The sequence below is a fragment of the Moschus berezovskii genome, chromosome 8 (assembly GCF_049115385.1).
Source record: "Moschus berezovskii isolate FMDL1 chromosome 8, NW_MosBer_1.0, whole genome shotgun sequence".
NCBI lineage: Eukaryota > Metazoa > Chordata > Mammalia > Artiodactyla > Moschidae > Moschus > Moschus berezovskii.
The window spans coordinates 103,939,605-103,953,444 of NC_142467.1; the positions used below are offsets into that span (position 1 = coordinate 103,939,605).

At 42.9% G+C, this 13,840-nt stretch overlaps 1 protein-coding gene across 1 annotated transcript; it reads left to right on the forward strand.

Moving 5' to 3' along the window:
* Positions 1-6,379: 6,379 nt before the first annotated feature.
* Positions 6,380-13,254, forward strand: CASP14 (caspase 14). The gene is made up of 7 exons (XM_055430650.2): positions 6,380-6,517; positions 9,243-9,312; positions 11,071-11,220; positions 11,323-11,548; positions 11,694-11,810; positions 12,033-12,136; positions 13,072-13,254. The coding sequence occupies exons 2-7, from the start codon at positions 9,286-9,288 to the stop codon at positions 13,174-13,176; spliced, it is 729 nt and encodes a 242-aa protein (XP_055286625.1). The 5' UTR covers positions 6,380-6,517; positions 9,243-9,285; the 3' UTR covers positions 13,177-13,254.
* Positions 13,255-13,840: the final 586 nt, after the last annotated feature.

The following is a 13,840-nucleotide window of genomic DNA, read 5'->3' on the forward strand; positions in this document are numbered from 1 at the left end:
CCCCATAGCAGTAATTCTGAGTTGGTTCTTGGACATGAGTCTACCTTCTCCCCTGATTGACATCCTCCAAAATAAAGCAAACTTTCCTTTCCTAACAACACTTGTCCTCGAGTATTGGCTATTTTTTCTTTCTCTTTTAAATATTTTTATTTTCTATTAGTTTCTAGTACTTGAAAATGCAATTAATTTTTATATCAACCATATATCAAACAACCGTGTTAAGCTCTATAAGAAACTCTTATAGTTTCACTAAAACATAGATTATCTACATACACAGTATATACAGAGTCATGTTGTTCAGTCACTAATTTGTGTCTGACTCTTTGTGACCCCATGGACTGCAGCACACCAGGTTTCCCTGTCTTCACTATCTCTCAGTTTGCTCAAACTCATGTCCGCTGCGTCGGTGATGCCATCTAACCATCTTATCCTCTGTCGCCCCCTCTCCTTCTGCCCTTTTCCAGCATCAGAGTCTTTTCCACCTCTTCACATCAGGTGTCCAAAGTATTGGAGCTTTAGCATCAGTCCTTCTAATTAATATTCAGGTTTGATTTCCTTTACAAAGTTGTATCATCTCCAAATACAATTTCATTCGTTTCTTTTTTGTTAATTTATATTGAAGTATAGTTGCTTTACAATGTTGTGCTACTTTCAACTGTACAGCAAAATGGATCAACTATACATATACATATATCTTCTCTTTTTTGGTTTTTCTTCCCATTTGGATCACCACAGAGCATCTAGTAGATTCCTTGTGTGATACAGTAGGTTCTCATTAGTCATCTACTTAATACATAGTAGCAATAGTGGAGAAGGAAATGGCAACCCACTCCAGTGTTCTTGCCTGAAGAATCCCAGGGACAGGGGAGCCTGGTGGGCTTCCATCTATGGGGTCGCACAGAGTCGGACACGACTGAAGTGACTTAGCAGCAGCAGCAATAGTGTATACATGTCAATCCTACTAATCTCCCAACTCATCCCTTCTGCCCCTTTCCACCTTGGTATCCACAGGTTTGTTCGCTACATTTGTGTTTCTATTTCTGCTTTGTAAATAAGATCACCTATACCAATCTTTTCAGATTCCACAGAGTGAAGTAAGTCAGAAAGAGAAAAACAAACATTGAGTATTGACTTTTGAGTGCAAGGAGCTGGACCTGAGTTTGATAACATGTTGTCATGGATTTGGAGTGCTCACGCACTGCAGGTGGGAGGATAAAAGTGGTACACCTCTTTGGAAATGGTTTGGTAATAGCTACTAACACTAAGCATAAGCATTACCTATCATCCAGCACTCCCACTTATAAGCTTATACCCAACAGAAAAGTGCATGTATTGGACTGGCCAAAAATGTCCATCAATAACAGACTAGATATATGAGTCGTCATGGTATATTCACACAATGAAACACTAAAAGGTACATGTTCTCAGAGGAAGAAATATTTTACCTCCACAAAGGCAAAAATTGATTTGGGGAAGAAGAAAAAATAAACAGATGTACATACAATATATATATAAATTTAGATGGATAGATAGATAGGGTGAGCATATTTATGATATTAAATTTCATGGAGGGGCAGTTAGGAAAATCGTCTAGCACAGTTTCTGGAGGGTAATAGTGAAAAAAGGATTGAGAAATAAAGCTGCAAGATTTAAGATCTAAGATACATGCAAAAAAATCATTTTCATAAAAAAGAATGAAATATTGCCATTTACAGCAACATGGATGCTATTACATGTTACCAGTATTACAGACCGTAATACTGAGAGAATTAAATCAGGCAGAGAAAGACAAATATTTATGATGTCACTTACATGTGGAATCTAAAAAGGAATACCAATGGATTTATTTACAAGACAGACTCACAGAACAAACGTAAGGTTACCTAAGGGAAAAAGGGGGAGGGATAAATTAAGAGCATGGAATTAACAGATACCCACTACTATAGATAAAATAGATAATAGGGATTAATTATGTAGCATGGGTAACTATTCAACATCTTTAATAACCTACAATAGAAAAGAATGTGCGAATATATATGTATGAATAACTGAATTGTTTTGCTGTACACCTGAAACTGACACAATATAATAAATCAGATATTCTTCAATGTTTAAGAAGCTGAATCTTGCAAACAGTAGGTTTAGTGACTGAAGCCAGGCAAAGGAGAGTATATTGTGTGAGTCCATTCATATAAAGTTCTAAAGACATGTAAATTTCATCTATAATGTTTATATTAAGAGAATGTTTGGGGAAGGCAAGGGCAGAGTGATGACAAGAAAAGAAACAGGAGAATTCCAGGGACAGAGAGATGGGGTCGTTCTTTTCCTTGATCATGTCCTGATTGCACGGTTGTGTTCAGTGTGAAAATTCATTGAGTTACACACATGACCTATCCCTTTTTCTACATGTAGCTTATTCTTCAATTTAAAGTTTTTAAAAAGAAAACCAGAAATGAGTGTTCCATGTACACTGACACAGAAAGATGACTCAGACATATAATTAAATGAACAAAGCAGTAACAGAGCAATTTGGTAGAATGAGTGAACATATACAACAGCTTCTAATGGGTAAGTCACGTAGAAATGAAGATTTGGCAAAAAAAATTGTCTGGTCTTGCACCTGAATTATCTCAAAACAAAAGGAAGAACTGGAGTAATGGGAATGTTCCAGTTTTTTAAATTTTGTTACTACGGTCAAATACACAAAATGTAAAATCTACTGTTTTAACCATGTTTAGGTGTCCAGCTTAGCAGTATTCAGTACATTCACATTGTTGTGCAACCATCGCTACCATCCATCTACAGAAATTTGTCAGCTTCCCAAACTGAAACTCTGCATCCATTAAACACTAACTCCACATTCCACCTCCTCCAGTGCCTGGTACTCACCATGCACATTTTTTCTCTATGAATGGCAATATTCTAGGCACCTCATATAAATGAAACCAAAGGACAATACCTATCCTTTTTAGCACAATGTCCTTTAAGTTCATCTGTGTCATAGCATGTGTCAGAATCTCCCTCCTTTTTAAGGCTGAATAATATTCCATTGTATGGACACACCACTTTTTTATCCATTCATCCATCACTGGCCATTTGGGTTGTTTCCACCTTTGGGCTATTGTAAATAATACTACTATGAACACTGATGTGCAAATATCTGTTCAAGTTCGTGTTTTCAATTCTTTTGTGTATACACCTGGAAGTAGAATTGCTGGATCAAGTGATAGAATTATTATTATTAATTTTTGGGAGAGCCATCATACTGTTTTCCATGGTAACTACAGCATTTTGAGAGAATGTTCCAGCTTTGCTGAACAATTTCAGTATTGTTTGAATATCCCAACCCTAGATACAAGCTCAAGAGAAATGAAAACATACATCTACACAAAAACTTGCATGCAAATGTTTATAGCAGCATAATTCACAATAGTCAAAAAGTGGAAACAACCCAAACACCTATTAATGGATGGATGAACAAAGACTTGCTCAAACTCGTGTTCATTGAGTCAGTGGTACCATCTAACCATCTTGTCCTCTGTTGTCCTCTTCTCCTGCCTTCAGTCTTTCCCAGCATCAGGGTCTTTTCCACTGAATCGGCTCTTCACATCGCGTGATCAAAGTATTGGGGCTCAACTTAGTATCTGTCCTTCCAGTGAATATTCAGGGTTGATTTCCTTTAGGATTGTCTGGTTTGATCTCCTTGTAGTCCAGGGACTCTCAAGAGTCTTATCCAACACCACAGTTGGAAAGCATCAATTCTTTCGTGCTCAGCCTTCTTTATGGTCCAACTCTCACATCCATACATGACTATGGGAAAAACTATAGTTTTATAAGCCCCTTGGTCAGCAAAGTGATGTCTCTGTTTTTTAATACGCTGTCTAGGTTTGTAATCCAAGTTCTAAAGCTTTGGCTTTTTAATATTTGTATTTTAATAGCCCTTTAAACTTTGTTGATAGAGACAAAAAGTAGAGAAATGGCTTCCTAGGCCTGTAATGTAGGAGGCTGGGGAAGGGGGAAATTCAGGACAATAGCTAAAGGGCACAAATTTCGCTTTGAGATGATCGAAATGTCCCAAATTTTACTGTGGTGATAGTCACACAACTCTGTAAATATAGTAAAAAAACCATTTAATTGTACACTTTAAATGGGTGAATTATATGGATATATACACTATGTGAATTACATTTTCTTACAGCTGTTAACATAAAATAGGGCTTTATGCCAAATGAAATGTCAGACAGAGAAAAACACATACATATGACATCCCTTATATGTGGAATCTTAAAAATACCACAGATAAAAAAGATGCAGACTCACAGATTAAGAGAAAAAACTAATGATAACTAGTGGGGAGAAAGTGAAAGTCACTCAGTCGTGTCTAACTCTTTGCAACCCCATGGACTATACAGTCCATGGAATTCTCTAGGCCAGAATACTGGAGTGGGTAGCCTTTCCCTTCTGCAGGGGATCTTCCCAACCCAGGGATGGAACCCAGGTCTTCCGAATTGCAGGTGGATTCTTTACCAGCTGAGTCACAAGGGAAGCCCAAAAATACTGGAATGGTTAGCCGATACCTGCTCCAGCCAATTTTCCTGACCCAGGAATTGAACCGGGGTCTCCTGCATTGCAGGCAAATTCTTCACCAGCTGAGCTATCAGGGAAGCTCCTAGTTGGGAGAGGAGGTGGGCAATATTGTGATGGGGAAGGAAAGTACAAACTATTGGGTGTAAGATAGACTATAAGAATATATTATAGGGCTTCCCTGGCGGTCCAGTGATTAAGAATCTGCCTGCCAAAGCAAGAGACACAGTTTCTTTCCCTGGTCCACGAAGATCCCACATGCCACGCAGCAACTAAGCCTATGTGCAGCAACTACTTATGTTCTAGAGCCCAGGAATGAGAGCTACTGAAGACAAGGCTACAAGAAGCCCGCGGACCCACAACTAGAGAGTAGCCCCCATTCACTGCAACTAGAGAAAAAGCCCATGGAAGAATAAAGACCCAGTACAGCCAAAAATAAAAGTTAATTAATTAAAAGAATGGATTGTACAACATGGGGAATATAGCCAATATTTTGCAATATCTATAAATGGAGAGTAACCTTTAAATTGTATTTTTAATTTAATTTTTAAATAAAATGAAAGTAAATTGAATTGAAAAGCAAAATAAAATTAAAACTGAAAAAGAATAGAAGAGGAAGGACATAACAGATCCAAACACCCATGGAACAATGATGGCAAAGCTTAACTGACACCCCCTGGCTAAGGAGGCTGAGGCAGAGCATCCAAATTAGCCAGGGCTTTGATGCCATCCCAACCACAAAGCGACCCCCAGATTCCAGCTCATCCAGCTACCAAGCCCATCATTCCCATCATTACACCTCTTCCATCCCTTCCACATGTGACTGTGCAGAGAATGCCAACTTCACATGTTTATTATCTCCTGCAGTCCTCGGCAGCCCTAAGAGATCAGCACTGTTCCTCCCATGAAGCAACTGAGTCTCAGAGGTGAAATGACTGCCCAACAACTCACTGGCACAATTCGTATTCAAATTCGAGAGGATTTATTTATATTTTTAAATAAAACACTTAAATTTAAATATTTTATTGAAAACGTTTTAATTAATTAAAATTGCTATTTATTTTTAAATAACTAAATAAAAGAATATACCATACAACATGGGGAATATAACCAATATTTTATAATAACTATAAATGGAAAGTAACCTTTAAAATCATATTTAAAATTAATTTTTTAATTAAAAGTAAATTGAATTTAATTTAAAAGTAAAATAAAATTAAATCTAAAAAAGAATAGAGGAAGGAGGTCATGAGGAAGAGAAGAGAGAGACTGAATCAACTGTGAAGTATCCATCGAGGGGGCTGGACCAAACCTTCTGGGGCTGGACCCTCTTGGATTTGAATACCAACTGTGCCAATTAGTGGTCAGGCAGTCATTTCACCTCTGAGTCTCAGTTGCTTCATGGGCACAGCAGTGCTGATTTCCTAGGGCTGCTGAGGACTGGAGGAGTTAATAAACATGTGAAGTCGGCATTATCTGCACAGTCAAATGTGGAAGGGATAGAGGAGGTGTGAGGATGAGAATGATGAGCTGGAATCTGGAAGGTGCTTTGTGGTTGGGATGGCATCAAAGCCCTGGCTAATTTGGATGCTCTGCCTCAGCCTCCTTAGCCAGGGGGTGTCAGCAAAGCTTTGCCATCACTCGTTCCAAGGGCGTTTGGTTCTGTTTCCTCACCGAGGTTGTGTCAAGGGTGTGTCCCTCCTGTCATAAGGTTTCTGAAGCAACAGAAAGCTTGCCAGCAATAAAAGGCCCAGACAGCTGAGCTGCCCAGTTCATAGCCAGGCCTCTCAGGAGACACCTGAGAGGATCCCAGGCTGGCAGCCCTTTCTCCAAGGTCAGCACGTGGAGCCTGACCCCTCCTCAGTGCCCTGACTTGTTGGCAGCTAGGAGGGTGGTGAGAGAGCCTGAATTTGAGGAGTTACTTCCGGAGTCAGTAAGTGATATGAAATGTCTCTGTGTGTGTGTGTCTGTCTGTCTGTCTGTGTCCCTCTCTGTCTCTTTCTGTGCGTGTGTGTTTGTCTGTCTCTGTCTCTCTGTGTGTATGTATGTGAGTGTGTGTTAGTCTACATCTCTGTCTCTCTCCCCTCTCCCCCTTGGTCCCCTACTTCCTCCTCTCTCTTCTCCCTCTCCCTGCACGAACGGATGCTCAGTCCAGTTTGGGCAGAAGTGAAGAAAAGTTCATCCAGTTACCCATCCATCATTCTTTCTTTCATTTGTTCATTTATTTGTTTACTCAAAAAATTCTTCCTGACACCAGCTCTGTGCCCATTCCCACACTGGTGACCCTGATGGAGACAGAGACAGAGAAGTCAGGCTATCAGTTCTAAAAACGGAGCTGCTCGTTCAGTCACTAGAATAAGAATCGAAAGCTGTAATGCAAGTATAGACTGGCAGAGCTGTGGGAGCCCAGAGGAGGGAGAGGCAATTTCCAGTTGGTCAACAGGGATCCTAAAACGCACTTTGCAGTGCCATTGCTATAAAGCATCGATTGTTTCTAGCTCCTTTTCAGACAGGGAAACCGTCTCAGAGAGGAGAGTGAGATGCTCAAGGTCACACAGCTGGGAAGGGGACTTAATTCTAGGTTAAGCTTCCTTCCACTTTCTCTCTCAAAGTGTTTAATTCCTCTTTCCTCACAGCACTGGCTCCAGTGTGTGTGTGTGTGTTTCTAACAGATGGGTAGAGATTTAACGCTCATTTCTGTCATAAACTAGAGCTACCTTAAGGCAGGGATCATGTGTGTCTTATACAGTGTATTCCCAGTGCCCAGCACATAATAGACACCCAGAAAATATTTGCCGGATAGATAGACATATGGGTGATCGGATGGAGAAGTAGACGGTTGGATAGATGAGCGGATGAACAAATGAATGGGCAGGTGTTGGATGGACTGATGAATGAATGCATGGATGGATCCGTGGAGGGATGGATAAATGAATGAACAGATGGATGAATGGCTGGTTGGATGGATGGGATGGACAGATGTGTGACTGGATGGATAAATGGTGGGGGGAAGTCATAGCAGACCCGATGCCCCCAAGACTGGCAGAGCAGGGTCTTAACTAGTAAAATGCACTCAAGATTGAGGGGAAAACGTAACAAACAGTAAAGAAATGGGAAAATGCCAAGACTATGGAAAAAGTCATTCTTTTCCAGAATCAGAGATGAGAATGAAGAGCTTGGACAGATGTTCAGGCTCAAGGCAGAGGGAGGAAGGTGAACTGATCTATTCAGATTTGAGACCTTCTGGGACAGTTTCAAAATTGCATTCCCCACTTTGATGACATTCTCATTTTATTTTTCTTCCAGTTTTATTGAGATACAATTGACATACAACACTGAATAAGTTTAGGGTGTATAGAATAATGATGTAATTTACATAAACCATGAAATGATTATCATGATAAGTTTAGTGAACATCCATCATCTCATATGGATACAAAATTAAAGAAATAGGAAAATATTTTTCTTGTGATGAGAACTCAGGATTTACTGTCTTAACTTTCACGTATAGCATGCAGCAAGGTTGATTATATTACCATCTTGTACACTACATCCTTAATACGTATTTATGCTATAACTAGAAGTTGTACATTTTGACTTCCCTCATCCAATTCCCCTCCCCCCTCCACCTCTGATAACCACAAATCTAATCTCTTTTTTATTAAGTTATTTGTTTCTGAGTATAACTGACCAGTTCCTGTTACACAGCACAGTGATTTGATATTTCTGTACATCTCAAACTGACCACCACAATGTCTAATTATAATGTGTCACCATACAACGATATCAATAGTTACAGACTATATTCCCCACACTGTACATTTCATACCCATGACTCATTTACTTGGTAACTAGGAGTTTGCACCTCTTAATCTTCTTTACCTATTCCTCTCATCACCCCCATCCTCCTCCCCTCTGGAAACACACCTGTTTCTTTTCTGTATCCATAACTCTGTTTATGTTTTCTTATGTTTCTTCATTTGCTTTGGTTTTTTTCCTTTTTGATTCCACATATAAGTGAAATCATATAGCATTTGTCTTCCTCTGATTTTATTCTCTTAGCGTAATGCCCTCTAAGTCCATCCAGGTTGTCGCAAATGACAAGATTTCATTCATGGCTGAATAATATTCTATCATTTATATACGTATCTTCTTCATCCACTCATCTACCATGAGCATGTAGGTTGTTTCCATATCTTGGCATTTGTAAATAATGCTGCAATGAACATTGTCGTTATTGTTCAGTTGCTCAGTTATTCCAACTCTGCAAGCCCATGGACTGTAGCCCACCAGGCTCCTCTGTCCATGGGATTTCCCAGGCAAGAATACTGGAGTAGGTTGTCATTTCCTTCTCCAGGGGATCTTCCCTACTCAGGGATCAAACCTGTGTCTCTTACATCTGCTGCAATGGCAGGCAAGTTCTTTACCATTGAGCCACCTGGGAGGCAATGAACATGAATCACCAGAGTATCGCACTAGACAGGACACACTTCATGGACTGTCATCTCTTGCCCCAAGTCTGAACATGAACCAAGTCCCCACCAATGGGATCCTGTTCAGTCTGAAAAACCCAAATAGACAACCTAGTCTGTCCCCTGAGCCCCTCTGTCTTCCTTTGGAGACCTTTAACCTATCTTCTCTTGTCCCTTTTCCCTTAGGATCAGCCAAGGGTGGTGAGATTCGGACTCAGAATCAAAAGAGATGAGCAGTCCTCAGCCTTTGGAGGAGGTGGGCTGGGTGCAAGCCGAGGGAGAGGGGTGGGAGCATCTGGGGAGAGGGGAAGAGAGGAACTTAATGTTTGAGACACTGTTGCTGCTGCTGCTAAGTCGCTTCAGTCATGTCCGACTCTGTGCAACCCCACAGACGGCAGCCCACTAGGCTCCCCTGTCCCTGGGATTCTCCAGGCAAGAGCACTGGAGTGGGTTGCCATTTCCTTCTCCAATGCATGAAAGTGAAAAGTGAAAGTGAAGTCTCTCAGTCATGTCCGACTCTTAGCGACCCCATGGACTGCAGCCCACCAGGCTCCTCCGTCCATGGGATTTTCTAGGCAAGAGCACTGGAGTGGGGTGCCATTGCCTTCTCCAGTTTGAGACACTAGAGAGGGTGAAAAATCATGATGTGGATTCAGAACTCAGGTGCTCTGTGACCATTCAGTTGGAGAAAAAGACTCAGCAATGGAACTGAAGTCGTGGCAACTGGGAAAAGAAGGGGACACCCTGGCTACCTTTGTCTCAATGATAAAACTATAATTATGGCACTCATATTCTGTTTCCCTTTTTTTAATAACTATTTACATAGTTATTATGAACTGGGTCTTAATGGGGGCACAAAGATCCTCACTGCAGCTGGAGGGCTTCTCTTTAGCTGTGGCACACAGGTTTATTGCCCCGTGGCATGTGGAATCTTAGTTCCCCGACCAGGAATCGAACCCGTGTCTCCTGCATTGGAAGGCAGATTCTTAACCACTGAACCACCAGGGAAGTCCCACCCTGCTTTTCTTCTAAAACAAGAAATTTTGGCCCCAATATTCTTCCTCTGATAGGACAAGATAGAATCTCAGAATTAGCCTCAGAAAGTCTGAGACCTCTGCAAGTGAGAAGGTAATGCTCAGAATACTCTTGGGAATGATGGAGAGAGAGACAAAGCTATCAAATGTGACAACTGGAAGAGACCCTCAAAATCCCCCCCTCACACATATTCATTGTCTCTATTTGGAAGTGTGTCAATCACTCAGTCATGCCCGACTCTTTTCGACCCCATGGACTGTAGCTTACCAGGTTCCTCTGTCCGTGGAATTCTCCAGGCAAGAATATTGGAGTGGGTTGCCATTCCCTTCTCCAAGGGATCTTCCCGACCCAGGGATTGAACCCAAGTCTCCCACACTGCAGGCGGATTCTTTACCATCTGAACCACCAGGGAAGCCCCTATATTTAGAAACTGAGATTCAAATAGGAGCAGTTACTTACTCAAGTTCACAATGAACTCCAGGTTGAATTGCCAGACTTAGCAAATAAAAATAAAGGATTTCCAGTCAAATTTTAATTTCATGTCAACAACAAATAACCTTTCAATGTAAATATACTTCATACAATATTGAGGACATACTTATGCTTCAAAGTGTTAGTCACTCAGTCATGTCCAACTCTTTGAGACCCCATGGACTGTAGCCTATCATGCTCCTCTGCCCATGCGATTCTCCAGGCAAGAATACTGGAGTGGGTCGCCATTCCCTTCTCCAGAGGATCTTCCCAACCCTGAGATCAAACCTGGGTCTCTCACATTGCAGGTGGGTTCACCATCTGAACCACAAGGGAAGCCCTTTATTCTTTAAAACTTGGGTTGTTTTTTTTTTTCATCTGAACTTTGAGTATACCTTGGCATCCTGTATTTTACTCAGCAACCCTACCCCCAGGCAACTTTGGACCACATCTGCTTTCTCCTCCCCTTCCATACCCCATTGATAATTTCTGTTGTCTGTTGGCCCAGGAGACATATGACATGTCGGGTGCCCGCCTGGCCCTGACACTGTGTGTCACCAAAGCCCGGGAAGGTTCTGAGGCAGATCTGGATGCCCTGGAACGCATGTTCCAGCAGCTGGGGTTTGAGAGCACCATGAAGAGAGACCCTACCGCCCAGGTATTATGCTGCCAGCTCCAGCCCAGCAGGGGAGGGGTGGGGTCTGAAGGAGAAGGTGGATTCCAGGGTCACCCCTGAGTCCGGCCATTCCTCTTACTCCAGCAATTCCAGGAAGAGTTGGAAAAATTCCAACAGGCCATCGACGCCCGAGAAGACTTTGTTAGCTGTGCTTTCGTGGTTCTCATGGCACACGGATTAGAAGGGCGCCTCAAAGGAAAGGATGAGAGGATGGTCGAGCTGGAGGACCTCTTCCAGGCTCTGAACAACAAGAACTGCCGGGCCCTGAGAGCCAAACCTAAGGTGTACATCGTGCAGGCTTGTCGAGGAGGTGGGGCCAAGAGCCAAGGACACAGAGCCCCTCCCTCCCAGATCCAAAACCCCTGCTAAGCCTCGGGTTTCCCATCTGTCTTATGACCTCCTTTTTTTCCCTCTTCTTTCTCTCTGATTTTGCCTTTTCCTTCTTGATGTTTCAGAACAAAGGGACCCTGGTGAACCAGTCACTGGAGGGGATCTTGTGATGATCACAGAAGACACTCCTGAAACCATCCCAACGTACACAGACACCCTCCATGTCTTCTCCACCATAGAGGGTATGAGCTTCCAGCTGACCCAGTGTGGCCTGCTTCTCCACCTCACCTGCCACTCCTGACCCTTAAGACTCCCCTTCAGGACCCACCACTGTCCAAGGCATTTTGCATCATATGTGCGTGCAGGTGCATGTTCACGCATGTGTGCGCGCACGCGCACACACACACACACATGTCACCCACCCTCACTGAGCTCCCCTGAGCCCACTTCTCTGGAATTCCCAGGGTACATTGCCTACAGACACGACCAGGAGGGCTCCTACTTCATCCAGACTCTGGTTGATGTATTCGTCAATAAGAGAGGACCCATCCTGGAGCTTCTGACAGAGGTGAGTGGGGAGAAGGTACCTTGGGACCCCCACCCAGCCTGATCAGGGAGCATGCAGAATGGGCTGTATGTGCGTGCCAGTCACTCGGTCATGTCCGACTCTCTGTGACCCCATAGACTGTAGCCTGCCAGGCTCCTCTGTCCACGGGATTTCTCAGGCAAGAATACTGGAGTGGGTTGCCGTTTTCTCTTCCAGCGGATCTTCCCGACCCAGGGATCAAGCCCACATCCTTTGTGCCTCCAGCATTGGCAGGCATGTTCTTTACCAACTGCACCCCCTGGAAGCACAGCAGGCTGAGCCTCTTCCAAACCCTTCTGCATGTTCCCCCTCCCTTGCCTCCTGCTCCAAGGCCAACCTGGGTCCCAACACAGAAATTTGAACACCCATCTCCCAGAAGTGACTTTCCCTAAAGCAGGGAATTCCAAAGCTTACAGTATGTGAGATAATTTAGATGAAATATGGATAAATTTCTGTAAATAAGCCCCTTAGGTTTAACTCATATTTGGACATTCTGATGGGTATGTGTTATTTTGGCAGATTAGAAAAAACATATAGCAAGAATGTGCAACCAGTGATTCCACAGAGATTATGGTGTGAAAGTGTTAGTTGCACAGTTGTACCCAACTCCTCATGGACTGTAGCCCCCCAGGCTCCTCTGTCTGTGGAATTCCCCAGGCAAGAATACTGGAGTGGGTGGCCATTTCTTTCTCCAGGGGATCTTCCTGACACAGGGATGGAACCCAGCTCTCCTGCACTGAAAGCAGATTCTTTACCTTCTGAGCCAACAGGAAAGCCTGATTATAGTGTAGGATGAGACAATAAAGGTCTCCCACTGTAGGACATGGAGACCCACCTGCCCTAACTTTCTCCCAATAAGCTCATTACCTGACTCCCCCAAAAGCCCAGCCCCAAGCTGACCATTCCTGTTGCTGCAGGTGACCCGGCGGATGGCAGAAGCAGAGATGGTTCAAGAAGGGGAAGCAAGGAAAGTGAACCCTGAAATCCAAAGCACTCTTCGGAAACGACTCTATCTGCAGTAGAAGTAGAAAGGGTGGATGAAGCAGAGGGATAGGATGGGGAGGGAGGTGGGAGGGGGGTTCAAGAAGGGGAGCACATGTAAACCCAGGGCAGATTCATGTCAATGTATGGCAAAACCAATACAATAATGTAAAGTAATTAGCTTCCAGTTAAAATAAATAAATTTTTAAAAATTAAAAAAAAAAGAAAGGGTGGGGTGGGGCTATCTTTCAGGTGCCCTCTCTGCCCTCATAGAGATTTAAAGGCAGCTCTCACCACTTCTTCAAAATCCTCTCTTCCCAGAGCTAAATGGTGCCCAGCTCTTGTTTCATCACACCCTTCGTGAAGGTCCTCCTTCAATCTATCCCCATCCTTCTTAGGGCAAGCCAGCTAAAACTGAGCACAAGGCATGGTGATAACATTAACATCACCTCCCTCAGGCTGGACTCTCTACCTCTATTAATACACCTAAAAAGGCATTCACTTATCCCCCTCCCTATTCCTACGCTCCGGTAAAGCCCTCTTTTGTCTGCCATGAATCATACCCATACAAATGTAACCAGATAAAACTCAAGATTTTCCACCGATAAACCATGCCCATTCACCACCTCCCATCCCAATCAAAACTTCACTGGCTCTGGAATTTCACATGGAGTTATAACCTCCTCCTCCTGGCAATCGCATCCA